At 41.4% G+C, this 19,849-nt stretch overlaps 1 protein-coding gene across 3 annotated transcripts; it reads left to right on the forward strand.

Moving 5' to 3' along the window:
• Positions 1-1,172: 1,172 nt before the first annotated feature.
• On the forward strand, positions 1,173-16,768 carry ptbp1a (polypyrimidine tract binding protein 1a). 3 transcript variants are annotated; one of them, XM_031309714.2, is made up of 16 exons: positions 1,173-1,420; positions 2,203-2,256; positions 2,516-2,546; positions 6,688-6,748; positions 6,907-7,079; positions 8,142-8,288; positions 8,625-8,795; positions 9,250-9,360; positions 9,569-9,743; positions 9,921-10,022; positions 10,229-10,383; positions 11,764-11,797; positions 12,871-12,963; positions 13,138-13,354; positions 13,630-13,707; positions 13,881-16,768. In XM_031309714.2, exons 1-16 carry the CDS (start codon positions 1,413-1,415, stop codon positions 14,011-14,013), a joined length of 1,743 nt encoding a protein of 580 aa, XP_031165574.1. In that variant the 5' UTR covers positions 1,173-1,412; the 3' UTR covers positions 14,014-16,768. The 3 variants fall into 3 exon arrangements, with proteins under 3 accessions (XP_031165574.1, XP_031165575.1, XP_031165576.1); XM_031309715.2 differs by having other exon boundaries at positions 9,921-10,001; XM_031309716.2 differs by lacking the exon at positions 1,173-1,420 and adding an exon at positions 1,905-1,993.
• Positions 16,769-19,849: the final 3,081 nt, after the last annotated feature.

Consider the following 19,849-nt stretch of genomic DNA (forward strand, 5'->3'; position numbering starts at 1 on the left):
GACCTACTTCTGGCTCCTACACTGCATTATAAATGTCTCTTTGTTTCATTGTCACACCAGAACTCTTTTTTTGCCATTTCAAGATACATGTTTTGTATTCAGGATCTTTTCCTGAATCGATACTGGTGCCGACAAACCACAGTATCAGGGCAATTACCATCTTGATTGGGTTGTGCCCCCAGCAAAACCAGTAGTGTTGTTCACACATTAGACTGAGTGAAAACTGCAGCACACAGGTTCCCTGAATCTGAATAGGCCTACTTCAATCTGTAAATTTGAATAGGTCCACAAAGCTTTGGTCACAATGTGACTGGATTCTCCCAACACTTGATGACCAGTGGTTAATCCACTATGCAAATATTGTCGCTTGTCTATCCTAATCCTGAATTCTCTCATGTTTACAGTGATGAAATCAATTTAACTATACATTTACTCAACTAGGCTATACAATTTTGAGGTACTCTACTTGAGTATATTCCTTTTAATGCAACTTCAACTCTACTACATTTCAGAAGCATTTTTTTTACCTTTACCTTTAAGATTTTGCACACAAAATGTGAGCATTTTATTTAGATAGGCTATTTATTGTTGATTAATATGTACCGATAGTTGCCTATAGTACATTAAGTAGTAACGTTATTGGTTCCAGCTTGTCAATACAAATACAAATGCTACTTACATATTAATGCACATTAATAATTAAATATGTTAAATAGGCTACATAACACTCACATGGGCTATCTTTCTGCATGAGTACTTATATTTTTAATACTCCAAGTAGACCTACATTTACCTGATTCTGTACTTTAAGTGTAGGACTTGAACTTATTTGGTGAATCAAATTTACACTATGGCATTGCTACCTTTAGTAGGCTAGTAATTAAAAAGACCTCAATACTTCTACCACTGCTTGTTATATCGGTATTGTGGACTCTGGTGCTCGTTTAAATGCGCCACTAGAACACTTCCTTGGTAGGCTAGCTACTCATCTTTGAAAGTTTGTTTATGCTGCTGTACTATATAATCATAAGATATTATGAGAGTCCATATATTTAACTGCTTATATTTAACTGAGACTCCATACTCGCCACTTAGCCCCGGAAACTCGACAGGCTTCTTTTATTTAACCAATTTGATGACTCAAAGTACGCTTTTCATCACATAAAAATCTAACAAACCTGACCACTTGATATGATGTTCTGGAAATTTGCCGCGGCCTCCTTTTTTTCCGCAAAATGATAGCCGTCTTGTCCAATCGCGACTCAAGTAGAAGCTTGTCCCCGCCTGTTTCTGGCTCTTGAAAGTGCCTGGACTAATCAGCGCTCGCCTCCGTGTGTTCAGCCATTTTGTAAGAAAATCAAGCAAGTCTGCCGCCCTACCTTCGCTTCAGACCTGCAGTTTTTTCTTGTGCAATGGACGGGTAAGTGAAAAAGAACCACTCTTAAGACTTAATTTTATTAGGCAAACCGACCGCTGTGTATTCCACTTTCATATTTCAGTTGCTTATTACAATAATTTGATACCGATTGCGGTTTCACGTAACCGTTAGACCTGGAAAGTTTTGAAGGCGTTTTTTTCATCAAAACATGCAACAGTTAGCTGGACCGTAACGTTAAGCTAACCAGCAGCTGCTAGCCACCGCCACTGCTAACAAACGTTAGTTATGTGAACCGTTTGAACGGACATGTTTTATCCTTTTATGTAAACGGGACTGACGCTAAGCATACGTTAACGTTAGTTAATGAGAGTTTGAACACACTTTTTATTTCAGGAACATACTCATAGTAAAGCAAACATTAGTTAACATTGGCTAACTTAACGTTACCTTCGTAACGTAACTTGGTTATAAGGGAGCTCGAGCGCTAGCTAAAGCAACGTGTCTCATTTCCGCATTCATTTGTCTGCGGAGTGCCAGTGCCATGTTGAAGATGTCTGGCTTTAACATTTCCCGTTGATTTAATCAGGGACTTCTGTACCAGGTTGGATTAACAGGGTACGATACATGATGCCAAGTTGTTACAATCACGCGTATTTTACCCTTTTGATCAGCTCAACCGTTTAAAGGACTTCCAATGCACTGTTGCATCGAACTCGCTCAGCAATACGCTCGACGTAAATTTGTTATTCGACATTTGTGTCATTATTACTTGTAAGTATGCTCTAAGTGTCCACACTGAAGTTTGCTTTGCCAACCCATTGCAGCCGCCTAGACGCTGACTTGTATCCTCTGGGATCCGGCTACGTCCCTGAAATTGAGTAAGTATTTTGTTTATTTTAGCATAACTGGCTTTAGCTCGAATTATTGTAGTGTAATGCGTTCTGAATTTCAAGCTTCGTAAATGAATGAGGAAGTCAAGTATGCTTCTGGTTGAATCGTATATCGTAATAGCTAGAGTTTGCAGAGTGCATACTATTCTGCTGTTGTGAGGAGTTTTAACTGGATCTCATGATGGATCAGGGTCCATTTTCTTTTTCCTGTGTACACATAATTATGAACTTCATTTCTCTTTCACAGAGGTGTCCATGACATATCAGTTGGCACAAAGGTAAGCAGTTTTTTTTAATCATCGTCATATTTCAGCTGTGCTTTTTTCACTTCACCTCATTTCACTGACTACAAAATGAATATCACAAGTTCAAATGTGTGTTAAACTCCTGACATGTCCTTGCGAAGTAAACTCTGTAGTTGTACATTTGTGAGTGGCGTTAATTGTAAAACTGTGGTTCCAGTAGGTTTTGTAGCGTTTTTAGGTTGTTTTTCTCAGAAGTCAGAACGGAAATGGAAAAGAACTGTGGTGACACTGGGGACTTGAGACACAGTTTGCAAGAGCTTCCTCTATAATTACAGGACTGCTGTCCAAAGCTCCATTTCTCATGTGTAATAAGTTTTCAGTTGCAGACTGGCTCATCTTTTTAGATGTACAACGGTCAGCACATAGAGGTTTCAGCAACTCCCTGGACTGGACATGGAGTATTTGTCATTAAGAATAGATTCTGAGGTGGGGTATCAGAATTTCCAGGCCTGTTTCTGTTGGGGTCTGTGGCTGTAGGGAAATTAAACTTCCTGTTTGGTTTTTTTTTTGTGTTCTTTTAATAGCATGTTGTCCTTACTGGAATGTTAAGAAAGCAGCTGAATCCTGCCCTGGCGCTTGATATTTATTCAGCCTTGTCTCTAGCAGAAGACTATTTAACAAACACCAGTGAAACCAGTGTTTTTGTATAGATCTGCACTTATTTCCAGTGATGAGCTGTTGTACGCCTATGTAACTGGAATAGCAGCCCTTCGTTACATGTTTGTTTGTTAAAGCGGGGGCGGGGGGGGGACACACATTTGTTTTTGGCAAACTGCTGGTTGTTCACTTGCATAACCAATAAAAATGCCTGCCTAAGTAGTAATCCTTGTTAGGCAGCTATGTGTAGGAGGAGTAATTGAACTCAAACTTAGGGCTGTAACCATGCTGCTGCAACTGTCCTCATCCTCCCGGCCAAAGGTCTTTACACTGTTTAAACAAGCACTCCGATACACAGACCCGTAACCGGGACACACCCCACCCGTTTTATTCATTTCAGTAAGGCCTGTTTTTTTAAACGTGAACAATGTACAACTGAATGTGTTGATTGGTACTCAAGATTTGACTCCTCATGCGATTTCTTTTCTTTAACTTTAACGTTTTTTTGGATTCAATGTACTGTGGTAATGAAAATGCTGAGTTATGGAGAGCTGCCTTGCTGGAATCTGTAATTATTCCGTCTGGGCAGAGCGTCTAGCATTCCGCGGTCGCATTCCAATCTCCCCCCTCCAGCCCCCTGGTGAGGCACAGCTCCCTGCCCCCTCCACTGGCAGAGGCAGATCACAGTGAACAAACATGTTTGTACCTGTGCTCTTCTCCTTTGTGCTTTTCCTGAGAGATTACCGCCCATCAACCCCCCCCCCCCCCAACAGAGTCCAAAATGAGATTGCTTGTAGATGCCAACACAAGTACAATAAATCATCTCCGATTTAGTTTCCTTACAACATTATGATGATTTTTTTCCGTATGCTGCAAAAACCATGTTCTTTTCCTCATTCTTTTTGATGCAATGCAAACCAGCTGTGATGTGGTGTATGGAGCAGGGAAAATGCCCCCAGTCCGTGTTCCCTTTTTTTATAATTAAGTTCAAGGTAGGCCACTGCCATTGTAAGCTAGAGGAAGCTGCTCAACAGTTTCAGCATGCGGGCCATTAATGTGTCATTGTCTCCTGAAGGTTGTTATTATACTGTCAGCGTCCCGAGCAAACAAAGGATGTGAACAAGTCGATACACATTTAGAGGGTTTTTTGTTGGGAAAAAAGGGTTTTGGCACGGTGTTGGAGTCACTCTTTTTACAAGCTCTCTTTTTCTTTTAGTGGCTTTGTAATAGGACTGGACGATATATATTTATAGTTATTTACTGAATATTTCGAACGAAGCACACATTGCTTGAAATTTAAGATGTCTTGGGGGGGGGGAAATTACATTTTAATGTAAATCAAGTTTCCTAAAAAGGTAGAAAATAAATAACTTGCATTTTTTGCAACAAACTAAATTTTATCTAAAATATTGCCATGTTAAAAAAAAAAAAAAAACAGCATCTTTTGCAAGCAAAATACGTTTTAAATGTTGCAATATCAAAAGTAAAACGCAGGGCTTTCAAGCGGGGGGTCGGAGTTCATGTTCAGGAAAAGTTAACGAGACTTTCACACAGGAAACTGATGTTTGTAATATCCTCGCCATTTTGGTGTCTTAACGTAACTGTCGTCGCTGTGTGACGGTCACATTTTGTTGACTAAACTTAACAGGATTAAAAAATAACTTTGGTTAGAGGTTCTGAATTTCGGCTTTGACTACTTTTCTATTAAACGCCCGGCCTTACTTTGTAACTTAACTTTGTGCTGCTCTGCACTCTTTCCACACTCCTACCAAAGCTATAGGTAAATTATTCAGTCATATATTACACAATCCTCTGTTTTGTATGTGACTTGATGATCCTGCTCTGTACTATAGACTGTCTTAGCTCTGTGGTTATTTTTAAAATGAGGAAGTAGAGGGAGAGAGAGTCCTGCCATAGAACACTAACCATCAGTGCCCAGGAGGAAGTTTAGCAAAACACTGGAAGCAGGCCTGATCTTGCAGCTTTTCCTGTTTGGAGTTGGTCTGCTGACTGATAATGTAACACTGCCCTCCCACAAGCATTGACTCGGGGGTGAGCCACTTCCTTCATTTCTCATGGCTTGCATCTGGCCTTGGCCCATTTATCAAGCAAACATATTGTTGGTTTTTCAGCTAACTCGCCACATGTCTTTTGACATTCATATTTTAACCATTAGGTGTGTGTTTAATGAGTTAACTGGATGTTCCCATTTAATAAAAAAAAAAAAACCTTAAAGACCGTTTTTCTTGTCTTGCATTCTATTTTGTACCTTAGTTATCTTACCTCAGCCTGCCAAGTATGCATTCCATTTATGTAAAGATTTGAACATTTGCCAAACTGGGAGGCCCTTGATCACGAAGCCACAGTGAAAAGACATAGGAATGTCTCTTGTTGCTCTACATTCATGAATTGAGATAGCAGACCCAGTTTGTGTGGGCCTTAGAGTGAGAGTGACTGACTCAGCCAAACCATCTGGAAGTCAAAGGGTAGTTTATACTAGTGCTTACAGTCTTGTGCTCTCATGGCAACACACTGCCCCTTTAAAGTGTTAAGAGGGACCACCAAATGTTCTGTTTCAAATCACCTTATTTCTGCCATTTAATGTGCCTGACTGGACCCCCCCCCCCCCCCTTCCACCTTCCACATGTAAAGGCCAAGATTCACAAGGTGAAGTAGAATGCTAGCAAACCTGCATGACTGGTTGTTAAAGCGCTTCGGGGCTCTTGAACTCCCAGAGAGTCCTTGGGGCTCCATATGTGTGTGTGCTGCCGTGTAACAATGCCCCTAGTCTCAGCCGGAACAGGACATTCATTGTAGAGCTTAGGCTGCTGAGCCACTTCTTGTGACTGCTGTACTTCATCTCGCACAACTACAAACTCACACACAACCATGAGAACAGCCCTGAAACAGCACTTTATATCGACGAGAGAGAGCGAGCGAGAGGACAGACAAGGCTGTTTCAGCAGACAGTAAACTAGTGTGGGCTGGGAGTATGCCCATCTTGTCTTCCCATCTAGAAGGCTTGTGTGTTATCCTTCCTCCTCGTGCTGAACAATGAGAAGATGGGTTGTACTGACTGACAGCTGCTGTCAAGCGAAGGTGTTACTGCTGACTTGTGTGCTTTAAGCTGAGTAGAAGCTGGTCCTCGAGTGTGATTGGTGTTCAAAAGTGATCATTTGGCACATTGCCCTAAGTCTGAAAATAAAGGCCATCATGACTGTGGCTAAGATTTGGAACTAGGAAATACTGTTGAAGAATAGTATGAATGGGACGGGAAGACCTGATAATGATGAAGTCAAATATCCTTGCTGACAAGCTAGGTCATTGAATTCTTCCTGGTGAGGGAGGTGCAGTTCTACTCGAGCGGGTTTGCTCAATCCTCTCTTTGGTTATCAGATTACTTCCTGCTTTATCACACAATGGCTCTGTAATATGAGAGCTGGGCTCTCCACCTGCTATGCTGTGTCCTCATTGGTGAATACACTGAAGTGAACCATTGTTTTCTCTCTTTCTGCAGAGGGGATCCGACGAACTCTTTTCTTCCTGCATATCCAACGGGCCCTATATCATGAATGCAGGTAAGGGGGTTGCCATGGAGGGGTGAATCCTTTTTTTTATTGAAGTGCTTGTCGTTTCTGTGTTGTTTGTTGCCATGACGATCAATCCATTATTCAAGGAGAACCAGAGCCTTCTGTTCCACCCCTGATTGTATCTGCTTCTGTTTTTCTTCCTGCAGCCAATGGCAACGACAGCAAAAAATTCAAAGGTGACGTCCGCAGCCCTGGTGTTCCGTCGCGTGTGGTCCATGTACGCAAACTGCCCAACGACATAAATGAGGCTGAAGTTATTGGCCTGGGACTGCCCTTTGGGAAGGTCACTAATCTGCTGATGCTGAAAGGGAAAAATCAGGTAAGGACTGATGTGGTTGTGTGTGTGTATATGCAGGTCTGCTCATCAAACCTGTGTGACTTGCACTCCTGGGTGAGATTTCTCTTTAGGCCTGGGATAAGGGATCAGCTTTCTAGTCTTCTGTCCTGACCTGAATATTATGACAGTTACCCTTTTGTTACATCTAGGGCTGGGCGATATGGAGAAAATCAAATATCACAATATTTTTGACCAAATACCTCGATATCGATACCGCAAAGATATTGTAGTGTGACTTTTGGTGCTTTCACAAAATATTTACACAATGAGATTGATAAATCATCATCAGTAATGTTGACATAATGACTGAGTGGGGTAAAGTTAAATAATAGAACAGCTAGTACAGTCTGGTGAGTTCAGAAAATGACATCACTTTACTGTAATGCAGCATTTAACACCAGGAAAAGACAACACTTATGCCATATTACGATATCCAAAATCTGAGACGATATCTAGTCTCATATCACGATATTGATATAATATCGATTTATTGCCCAGCTCTAGTTACATCCTCATGGTTTAGTGAGTAGGACGAGAATTATTTGAGATTTCCTTAAGCTCAGTTCAGACCAAAGATTCGCCAAGAGACGAAACCGTTTTAGAACGTTGCAGAGGTCTGAACCGGCCCGTCCCAGCTCGACTCAAGCCAGCTGATGGTTTTGCTGCGACTCAGCCGGTCGAGTCGCAGAGGCTGGTTTTAGAACGAACGGGACTTCACCTGTTTCAACAGCCAATAGAGAAGTTGACTATAAACTATAGAAATAAAAAATAAAATGATCCGTAATCCATTTTATTTTTACGTCGCATGTGTGTGTCGAAATGGCAGAGTTTTAGACGGAGCCTCAACCGCCTGAAAGAAGAAAGATGGCAAATTTTAAATTTGGCAAATTAAAAGTAAAAACCGGTGATGGGCAGAAAAAATGCAAGGGTTAAAACAGACCTGCTAATTTTTTTTGTAATGCTTAATAAACATTGCCTAAGAGTGGCACTTCATATGTGATGGGAGAAACAAATTGAACGTGTTTCTCTGGTCCTCCCCTGTAGGCTTTCTTGGAACTGAACAGCGAGGAGTGTGCACAGACGATGGTGAGCTACTACTCCTCTGTCACCCCTGTCATCAGAAACCACCCCATTTACATGCAATACTCAACCCATAAGGAGCTCAAGACGGACAACTCCCCCAACCAAGTGGTAAGGATTTGTGCTCACAGGTGCACGCACACTTCCTTTTCACATCAACTGTTTGCTGAATAGAGAAATCTTATTTTAATTTTTCTTCCACAAGTCTCAAATGTATTGGTAGGAACTTAATGATCCTTTTTTTTTTTTTTTTTTTTTTTAAAAAGACATTGAAGAGTGCAATATGTTTGTGAGAATTTTATAGGTAAACCACAGAAATGGCATGTTGAAAAAGGCCTCTGTTCAATTGCCTTAAACTAAAAAATCACCACCTACATTCTCTCATTAACTTATTACTGCATATGTTTCTCCATCCATGCTAAGAAATGTCTTTCTTTTTCTCCCTAGCGTGCACAGGCAGCTCTGCAGGCAGTCAATGCACTGCATGGAGGTGGGATGGCAAGCATGGCCATTCCTGCAGATGCAGCTAGCATGGGAGGAGCAGGGTCGCAAAGCCCTGTACTCCGAGTCATAGTAGAAAATCTCTTCTACCCCGTCACCCTGGATGTACTACACCAGGTACAGGCAGTTTTGTAATTTTGTTTGAGCAACTACAGTTACCTAAATTGTAAATGTGTTTTTTTTTTGTTTGTTTTTTAAACACAACTGCAATTATATAACCAGACCTACCTGGTTTTCTACTATTGTACTCAATAAAAAAAATTAGCAGTGGAACACACAACTGCATTGTACCACGTGTACTCAACCTACTTGTACATGTTGATAGTTGTTGCATTTGTTTCTCCATTCCTCGTTACTGAGAGAAGTTTCTCTGTGGCTCACATTTATTACGTTCTCAGCAAAATGCATTGCTAATCTGCTAGCGCTACATAAAGAAAAATATTTATGTTGGTAATAGTGGTAGTTTAAAAAACATATGTAAATGTATTCCCTTTTGTTTATCTTCCAGTACAGTTTTAAAGAAAATGTGTGTGTTGTGATGTGCCCCTAATCGTGCTGTCTCCCCCTCCAGATTTTCTCCAAGTTTGGCACAGTGCTGAAAATCATAACTTTCACTAAGAACAACCAGTTCCAGGCTCTGATCCAGTATGCTGATGGCTTAACAGCTCAGCACTCCAAACTGGTAAGACTGGTACAACTGTTGCTCTTAGTCATGATGTTTCAGTCTGACGTTGTTACCACCACATTAGCAGTAGGGTTGAGTTTGCACATTGCAGCGTCAGTGTAAACATCGTGGGACCAGTTGACGTAACATGAAACTGTAGTTAAAATCACAAGTGAAAAACATCACTTATGTTGTCTGAAGTCTAATGCTCCAATATCTGTCTCAGTCTCTGGATGGACAGAACATCTACAATGCCTGCTGTACCCTGAGAATCAGCTTCTCCAAGCTCACCAGCCTCAATGTCAAGTACAACAATGACAAGAGCAGGGATTACACCCGACCAGACCTCCCCAATGCGGATTCACAGCCCTCCATTGACCATCAGACCATGGCTGCTTTTGGTAAAATGCATAGTCCATTTTCCTTTTGAATTAGCACTTCTAGGTTTTACTTGGCTAAATGTGTAAGCACTTTCCAAGCATTTTCTAATTTGCTTGGGGGGCTGATCATATCGCAAGCACAAATTTGATTTTTATGTTCTTATTTTTGTTCCATTTTTTTGTTTTCTCTTGTCCCAGCTGCTCCTGGCCTAATCTCAGCCTCTCCTTATGGCGGAGCTCATGCCTTCCCCCCAACCTTTGCCATCCAGCAGGCATCAGGTCAGTACTATACAGTACAAGGTCAGTTCTTCTACCAGCTATTCAATTTTGAGTGAGACCTGTATCTCTTCTCCAAACATTCGCCTGCTATCTGCAGTATGTTATTGGCCTTAATGCTAACACTGTTCATATATATTTCCCGGTTTTTGTGTTCTGTTATTTACCATTTTGCTTCAGTATGTAGATCGCAATGCATAAAAGTGAAAGTCAATTTTGTTCCACCTTAGGGCTGTCAATGCCTGGTATGCCTAGCCTGGCATCCCTGGGTGTGGGCCATGGTGGCATGGCGGCTGCTGCAGCGGCCGCTAGCCGCCTCGGCCTGTCGGGGCTCACGGCCTCTGGGGGGCACCATGTCCTGTTGGTCAGCAATCTGAACCCTGAGGTCAGTACACTTACTAGGTTTAAACAGTTCTACATCCTGCCTCTGTCAGTGCAGTGCTGAGCAACATAAACATGTTATAGTGCCATTTGTTTACACTATGGTTAATGGGCCTGGACCCATTTGTGCAAGAGCTCCAGTGTTTTGCCCACAATTTCCCAACGCCCACATGTGATCAGACCAGTTGGGGTCCCCTAACCACGGTTTTTAATTAAAAGGGGTCATCAAAACCTCTTCTCTTTCAGGACCTCTCTGTTTGACCAAACCTGCTGCATTTCTGACCTGCCACTTTGCTCACTGTGAATTTTAAGTTTATTCAAAACACTAACTTCTTTTTTTTTTTTTTTTAACTTACCATTTCATATCTTCATTTTTGTCCATTAGTTGAAATCATTCTTGAGTTGTTGGAGAGACAATATTACTTTTTTCCTAGTATCTTTAAAGAAACGAACCATGTACATGATTTAGGTCATTTTTTTTTTTTTTTAATATAGTGTTTAGAATGTATAAGTAGTCTGTCACGCTCATTACATTTATTGTAGTTATGTAGTCATTACATTAAAGATGTTCATTTTAAGATCAGCTTTTAAGTTGGAACAGGTATTAAAATTGACATTCAGATTTGACTGTTTTTCTCTAATGTAATTTTAAATAATCTAAACAAACAGCCTGTAATTAAAAGTACATATTGTCTCTGCCTTTTTCTGTATTTCATTGTTAATCTTTTTTTCTCTTCTTTTTCTCCTAGTGTTCCCATAGTGACAGTGCATTTTAATTTAGCCAGTTCTACTGTCTGAAGCACTACATTTCTTTGTGTATACTGACCTTGTTTTTTTTTTACTTCCTTTTTCTCTCTCTTCTCTTCTCTGTCCCCCTCTCCCTCTTTGTTTTAAAACCCCCTCACCTCAACTCTTGCCAACTGACTGCACGCCCCACGACCAATTGTTCCCTCTGTCCTCCTCTCCCCTCTGCCACTCCTCTGTTACTACTACCCAACCCTTTCTCCCCAATTCATTATCCCCAATTTGGACACCACCCACAAATTGAAAACGCAACAAAAACACAACATTGGCTTCTCATTTTGCCATCATCTGTCCCTTCGCTATCTTTCTTTCCTCCACCTCATCTCTTTTCTTCCTCCTCTCTCATGCTCTCTTTAAATCCTCTACTCCTTCTCCTCTTGTCCTCTCTTCATTCTCTTCGTCCCTCATGCCTCTCCTTCCTCCATGGTACTGTGGCCTTCCTGTGGACCTCGCTGCCTGTGGCCTGCGGACATGTCCTGACTCCACTCCACTGTCCTCCGCTCCGTCTCTTTTCCCCTGTCCCCTGTTCCCTATCCCCCTTTGGCCCCCTGCCCCGCTGCTCCCCCTGCTGTCTCTAAAGAGCGTTACGCCACACTGCCTCTTTATTCTTTTCGGTACGTTATCATCCTTTCATCTCCTTTTTTATTACTACTGTTACCTGGCAAGGTGGGCATGTCTTGTCTCATGTTGTTGGCTTTGTTTTTTTAACCACTGATGACTCATCATCAGGCTACAGGGCTATGAAGGGTGGGGGTGTCTGTTTGTTTTGGGGTTTGTATGACCTGTTTTGGTTGTTGTGGGTTTGTGTGAGCAAAGTAAGGCGAGAACACCACACAAAGCTGCAGCATTTCATTTATAACGGCAGTGGTTTACTGTCCATGGGCAATGGATAGTTTTTCCTCTTCAAAGAGCACAGCCTCTCAATGGAATTCACTAAATAGAAACGCGGGGCTCATTTTGTTTGGGAATGAGGCGGGAAGCCGATCTAAATTCTAAAGCATCACCCCCAGTAAGAGGATAACGATACATTTTTTTAATTTGGTTTGGACGGTCTAATTTCAAGCCATGAAAACTGAGCAAATTTAGTTTGTCAGGTTGATTTTCTGTGGTTGCCTTGAGTCACTCAGTAACGGTACATAATCGGATGAAATGCTGCTGCTTTTTTAGTGGTTATGAGTTGACATATCCCTCTGATTATGTCACCTTATTATTTCTTTGCGGTTGTCTCAGTTACATCAATGTAGATATATGCATGTTAAGTTTATTCCTGCATGTCTCTCTATAATGCCCATAAGTTGGTTGGTTAAGAAATGAGCTTTTTCTCTTTCTTTATCAAACCGATCAGGACACGTCATTTTACTACACTTTGATTTTTGCCTTCGGATCACTACCTCTCCCTTCTCAAGCATAACCATTTTAGCTGCCGGCATCTGTAATTGTAATCTAAGAGGGCTTATGTAGGATTAGTTGTAGAGATCCCATGCAGAATTGAACATAAAATTAGTAGAATAGCCTGACAATTCCTTAATAATCGGACTGTGTTCATTTAGTAGCGGTATGAATATCAATGTCCCTGATGTGATGATTTAAATAGTTTTTTTTTGTTGCTGTGATTGGCTGTGTAGCTCTGGTTAAGGCTGTGTTCTCTGTTGCACTTGTGTTGTGACCCCTCCTTTTTCCTCCCTAGGTGTGTACGGCGATGTCATGAGAGTCAAGATCCTGTTTAATAAAAAGGAGAATGCTCTGATCCAGATGTCTGATAGCACACAGGCTCAGCTAGGTAGCTCCACTTGTTCCCTGCAAACACACAATTTGCTTTCTTTTGATGTATCATTTTCTTTCATTTTGCTTTCGCCTTGCATAGTTTTATCATACATCGTTTGGAGCCTTTACCTAGTGGGCCCCAACTGAGCAAACAAGGCAGAAATGAATTTGTCTTATTAATGTTACTCAGCTATGAGCCACCTGAATGGCCAGCGTCTCCACGGCAGGGCCATGCGTGTGACATCATCGAAACACACCACAGTGCAGCTGCCCAGAGAAGGCCACGAGGACCAGGGCCTCACAAAGGACTACAGCAACTCACCGCTGCACCGTTTCAAGAAGCCTGGCTCCAAAAATTACTCCAACATCTTCCCACCCTCTGCAACACTCCACCTCTCCAACATACCGTAAGTGCTGCTGCAAGAGTCTCCTTTTCATTCCCACTCTCTCCCCAGCGGCTTTTGTGCTGTAAGCTTTTTCATTTGTTGTCCCGACCCATTGTTTTCCTTATTAAGTGCTTGGGATTAAGTAGTTGTGACAGTATTTTCTAAACTTGCTACTCTATAGAGGTTCATTTTTAGATGTAATCAGGCCTTTTGTTTCACAATACGAGTAAATAAACACGAAAATACGAATAAGTAAAGGGAATGTCAACTTCTTTGTTTTCCCCCTCTGCTTTCAGGCCTTCTGTGGTGGAGGATGACCTCAGGAGGCTTTTTGCCAGCTCAGGAGCCACAGTCAAGGCCTTCAAGTTCTTTCAGTAAGTCTCAGTCCACTCACTCAAATTCTTTTTATTGTTTAGAGTCTGAAAAATATGTCTTGTAGATCATAGAGAAAAAATGTGTCAAAACGTAGCAAATGGCAAGCAACCTTCAAATAAGAGGGCAGCATGTTGAGCCGCTCAGAACACATTGTTCCCTCTTCATTTAACAGAAAAGACCGCAAGATGGCCCTGATCCAGATGGGCTCAGTCGAGGAGGCAATTGAGTCCCTCATCGAGTTCCACAACCACGATCTGGGAGAGAACCACCACCTTCGAGTGTCCTTTTCAAAGTCCACCATCTGAGTGCCTTTCCTTCCTCCCTCCACGTCTATTGCCATCTGAATGCTACTTTTGTCAAGGTTGCCTTCAGTGGAAATGGCCACCATTACATGTATATGGCTGTGGTTCTTTGTAGAATGTTGCTCCCTTCACCGTTCTTAATCATTCCCCATCATTATTAGGTTTGGGCACATTTTTATCGTTTCTGCAATCAATTCCTGGTTCCAATTTTTGTCATAAGTTACCAAAATATGTTAAACGAACAGCATTATTTTCTTGATTGAAGTTGTGATAAACTGTAATTCAGCATAGAATACAAGGTATTTCAAAATGTAGACAATATTTCATCTTGCCACGCACAAATTGATCGTTTGCCGTTTTACACTGGTTTGAGTGAGTCCTGCTAACATTAGTTGATGCTGGGGCATAGTGATTTTGACCAGGACCTTTTTAAAAACCCTGCATTCTTGTACCATGCCGCAGTATGTTTAGACAATTTTCGCTTAGTGGTTACAGTTTTTCTGTATCGCTGCTCCCTTTTTGTGAAGTTTAGCTACACTTGTAAGCGGTAGGTCCTGCCTGCTATGATGTGAACACTACTCACGGGCATTGGCGCAAATGTAACCGACAAGGTAAGGTAAGCAAATGGTCACAAACTTATTTTAGGAATCCGTAAATGGAATCAAAGCGTGTTTCTGGTTCCAGTTTCGTGCAGAGTTCTTGGTACTCAAACCAAATCATTAATTTGTTCCATCATAAAGTTTTAACTGGGACCCTGGGAAAGGGGCAACATTCTGCAATGAAACATGTTATTGCATTGGAGGTAAAGTAGGGGCAGCTGAACTGTCACTTTAGACCAAATCGCTAAAAAAAGACACCCTCCACCACAGATGTATGCTTATGTGGATGAATCCTATCCACACCAGACACACTTCTGCATTCCTTTTCCTATGATAGTCATGTGGATATATGTGTGCCTTTTTTGAAATGCCACTTTGTACCTGTTTGGCCAGTCAGAAACGGTTTGATACAAAGGATTTTGTTTTGGCTAACAGACCACCAAACAATTTATTTCCCAGTATCCATTTTGATTTTATCTTGTTACTACCCGCCTATTTGCTTTGGGGGATCCATACCACTATCTGAAGTCCTTTCAATATCTGTATCTGCAGTCTTGTGCCTTACTTTGCCCCAACCAGATTGCCTTAAGCATTGCTCTGGCTTTATTTGGATAATCAGTGGCTCACAAAATGCCTTTTTTAATTCCTTGTGGTATGTACCAGCATTGTCAACATGGAGGGCGGGGAAGTGGCTCATTCAAGCTTCTGTTTATTCTTAAACACAAATGTTTATCTAGGGATTTGTATGCATATATCCCCATTATATGTATGTAGAAACTACGAATGTAAGTCAGTTAGATGCTTAATATCCTTGCTAGGTGGCGTAGGTCTGATAGGTGTATTGTGGCAGGATTTAGAGCTGTATCCAGCCTTCCTGTCTTACAGTCCCCACTCACCTCCATTTAGTCTTTTCTCAGTAGGGACAATGGTGTTTGGGGCGTCATTTAATCATTTATTCATCTATACGTGGATGACTATATATTCATTTATCTTCTTTTTAATGTTAGTATTTACATGTGTATTTCTTCTAAGCTTAACTGATACCTATATGTAGTGGCTGGGTTTGATCACAGTGCCTTGACTACTTGAGTTTTTATTCTGAGGCTGAAACCCATTCTGGCCCGGTCAGTTGACTTTGTTTACCTCTCGTTCAGGTGTTTTATCTTTCCAGTCTGCAAAAATGCCTTTATCCCATTCTATTCAGGAAATCCTACCTGTGAGAGGGCAGCTTAGAGCTATTTTCAGCTGAAAGCAACAGTCTTGGACTGTGTCTAAAAACCCTAAACCCAGCATATATATATATATTTTTTTTTTTTTTTTTTTTTTTCTTCTTAAATTCAGGATTACAAGGTGGGATATCCCTCGCCTGTTCCTGTCTGTGTCCACTTACACCACAGTCGGGTCCTTTTTAGTGCACTTTTCCTCAGTGATAGATCCATCACGCTCAAGTCTTAAATGTTGTCACATTCCTGAGTGCCTCAAGCACCAGTTTCCACAGCCTCGACCACTGTAGTTTTGGACCAGATACAGATGCGCTCGGTCTCTATTTTTGTAAAAGATTATTATGCATGGTTTAACGAAGCTTCATGTAGCTACAGGCGGTTATTGCTGTTAAGGACCAAAGTATCTTCTACCCCTGCTGTTTTGTAGTGTTGTGACTTCTAAAGGTTTTTTTTCCCCCCACATTTCCTTATGTACACAAGGCATACGTTTCCTCCCCCCGTTTCTCAGATGCCTTGGACAAATGTCACATGAAGTTAAAATCTCTTTCAGCCTATACTGTATATTGTATCTCTTTTTTGTTGGATTGCCTTTACAAAGAGCCTACCTTGGGTAGAGATTGCTTTAGAATGGATACTTAATTGAACTGCAGTCCTAGCTATGGTGTAGAAGAGTAAATGCCTTTCAATTTTTGTTAAAAGCTTTTATTTTTCTCCTTTTTATATGGGGGCGGGGTGGGGTTATTGTATGAAGCGGGATTGATGGTTGTATATATTCATGTTTTTGTACCACAAAATCATTTGGATGATATCCACTTTACGTTCAAAACATGTATATTTTGATAAAACAATACACACCTATTGAGCTCTGCGGAGCTGTAAAAACAAAAAAAAAAAAAAACTTTTGTAACACAAATACATTAAATCTATCTGAACACAGAAGTGTCTCCGTATGTGCCCCGCTCTCCCCCCATCCCCCCATCCCCCCCCCCCCCATCCCTTTGCTATTCTGTTCTTGTCTCTTCTGCTGCCTTCAATAAATCTTTAGTTTGTTTCTTCTTTCATCTGGCCTCATTTGGTTTCTGTCTCTTCCTCTCTGTCCTGTGGAACTGCTGCTCTGTATTGGTTAACATCTCGTAACATTTTCCACATTTCCCATCGTGTTTACTTCTGGTGGGTTATTTAATCTTTTACTATATTTCCAACTTCGTACTCATCCCATCTGCAACTTGACTGACTGCTCATCTGGGCTCGGCTCGATCCCATTACAAACCATTGATAAAACTGCTGCGATGATGGCAGGGTGCGGAGTTCGTTAGATATGCGACGCTGGATACTTGCTATTCTCAATGATGCTGAATAATCCTTCATCCTCCTGTGCTCTGCTTTGACCTTTCCAACTTAGTCTGACTCTGAGATGAGCTGGGTTGCTGTGGAAACAAAGTCAAAGTATCTCATGAGATGAATTAAAAAAAATAAATAAAAAATTACAAGCATGGCTATCAGGTATATCTGACATCCACGTTTAGCACAAAGTCTGTCAGATGTGAGGGGAAAAAAAACCCTGAATGACAAACTGGTCCTTCACCTCCTGAACCACCAGGGGGAGGTCTTGCTCTGCTGGGAACCAAAGGCTGTTGAGCAGAGGTGACTTTACCTGCCACTCACACAATGTCAATAGTTAGTGGCTTAATCTCAAGTGCCTCCTTCGGCTTTCTGGCATTATACCTTCTTTTTCTTCGACTTCCTTACAGAGCGGTAGAGAGGATTAACCTCAGATCTTCCCTGCCTTTTCAGAGGGGGACAAATGAGGAGAATTGAGTCCAGCAGGTCTGTATTTGTGGCTGCCTGGAGCTGGATTCTGTTGTTTAATCCCAGCAGTTTGTGGAGTGTGGTCTTAAATATGATTTTCTCCAATTTAGTTTGAATTCCACAGCGAAGGCACATCTCTTGTTACTTTGCATAAGAAAGCTTGCTTGAAGGTCATAAAAAAAGACCGAGACTTGTCTCATACTTGCTGGGCATAACCAACCTGACAAAAAAATCTCAGCCGCAGCTTTAAGGATGCTAAAAGAAGATTGTACTCTTGAGCACATCATTTATTTTAATGTTACCCCTTGAGGTACTGGAAGTTACTTGTGCCAATATATATTCAGGTACTTATTATTATTTTTATTATTTTTTTAAATCCCTACTAGTCAGGGAACTTGACGCTTTGATGCTGCTTTGATACCTCAGACCCTTGTTTATCTGCAGCATCTTAGTATTTCACTCTGAGTAATTTCGAGCAAGAAGCAGTCTACACAGAATCCTCTTTGGAATATACTGAAATGCAAAGAGATTGCATAATTGGGTGGAAGGGTAACTCAAAGTAAACCTATCCAAACATATTTGTGATGTTTTTGGTTTATCAAATAGAAGTCTCTGGCACACAAAATATGGTACTTGATATAATTTGTATCTGTCGAGACACATGTTTAAAAGCTGAAAACTGGCAAGCACTATATGTACAGCAAGGGCACACATTTATTTTCCAAATGTTATTTGACACCAAAGAAAGAAGCCATACTGTATAAGCTCAGTTACACCAAAAATGTCACTCCACTTGCACTGTAAACTAGTTCAGTGTGTCATGCGTGTTAACATACCCCACCTCCGCTCCAATTTCTTTGCCGAATCCAGATCCCGGCTTCACCCATCGCTGTGTGCACGGGACAAAATGAAACCATGTGAGGCAGTGATCCTTCCACATCTGGCAACATTTATTTACAATAGTACTGCGGCCTCAAATCAAGCACATACTGGCAAAGACCAAGGCCACACACAAATGCAAGCCTGGTGGGGACTGAATGGGGGCTCGAGTGGTTCAAGAGACTGTCCTGTATATAATTTGTGACATGTTCAATATCCACAAAAGCCAGTTAGTCTCTGAGAAACAAAAAGCTGCATGTCTGATGTGTGAAACATGAAAGTTGGCTGAATGTGAATGGCTGCTTCTTAGTCAACAGCTTGAAAAGACATATTCATCTTTTTATGTTTTAAGATCTGGAGCTGGGAGAGAACTCGTGTCTATAATTTATGTCTCTCTTGAGCGGAGTTAAACTGCAGAGAGCAATCACAGACTTAACCGGCTATAAATTCCAGGATTTAACACCCTTTTAAGGAGGCATGTATCCATACATGACTCGCTGACCCACATTCCTTTTAGATTTAGGATCACTTAAGAGGCCTTCATATCTGAATCCAGCCAATACAGTGTGTAGCCTGCACAGCTTACACGAGCTTTAAACTCACTTTCAGGGTGACACTGCAGAGGAGTAAAAGCCTGAAGCTGATGTAAAGGATGTCTTTGGTCTGTATAGTGGCTTTCCCTTAAAAAGAATTTAAAAAAAAAAAAAAAAAGCCATCAGGAGACGATCCACCTGTTTACATATGCACGCCTCAGACAGATGTTGAATAATTCATCCTCAGAGGCGGACAACATTCAGCTGTATTTGGGTTATGGGGGTGCATGGGTTCTCTCCCTGCCTGAATTCATGCAGCCCAAATTATAGGCATTACTTTGCAGGCAGGGCAAAAGTAGGACACTTTGCATAAAGGATCCAACCGAGAGGCACAATAAGATGTGAAGGATGGAGCTGCAGAGAGATTCAGTTTCAAACATATAACAGGGGCCTGTTAGGGTTGGGAAGGGTGGGACAAGTAAGTCAGTTTGATTTGGGGAAAGTGTTTGTACACTGCAGAACATCCTTTTCTCTTGAGTCTATAGATTGTTGGCCATTTCTCTTACTTTAGCCTTTGCTCTTTTAGAGAATGCAAATGAACTTTTTGCAAATCATTTTCTTGAATCAATCCCCATCTTGCTGAGAGTGGATTGGTCCTCACTGGAGCTCATTCTGCCCAAGTTATCGACACACGTTAGAAAAATGACGGAGCTCTTTGTGGAAACAGTGTAGTTACCAGATCTCCCTCCATTGGCGCTAGGGCTAAATACCTAAGATGAATATGTTTTTGCAGAGG

The sequence above is a fragment of the Sander lucioperca genome, chromosome 18 (assembly GCF_008315115.2).
Source record: "Sander lucioperca isolate FBNREF2018 chromosome 18, SLUC_FBN_1.2, whole genome shotgun sequence".
Classification (NCBI taxonomy): Eukaryota; Metazoa; Chordata; class Actinopteri; order Perciformes; family Percidae; genus Sander; species Sander lucioperca.

Excerpts from the sequence above, each read along its gene's own strand:
- ptbp1a (XM_031309714.2), top strand. Across the intron at positions 9,361-9,568 it reads CAGCTCAGCACTCCAAACTG|TCTCTGGATGGACAGAACAT; the intron begins GTAAGACTGGTA and ends TATCTGTCTCAG. Across the intron at positions 10,384-11,763 it reads TCAGCAATCTGAACCCTGAG|AGCGTTACGCCACACTGCCT; the intron begins GTCAGTACACTT and ends CTGTCTCTAAAG.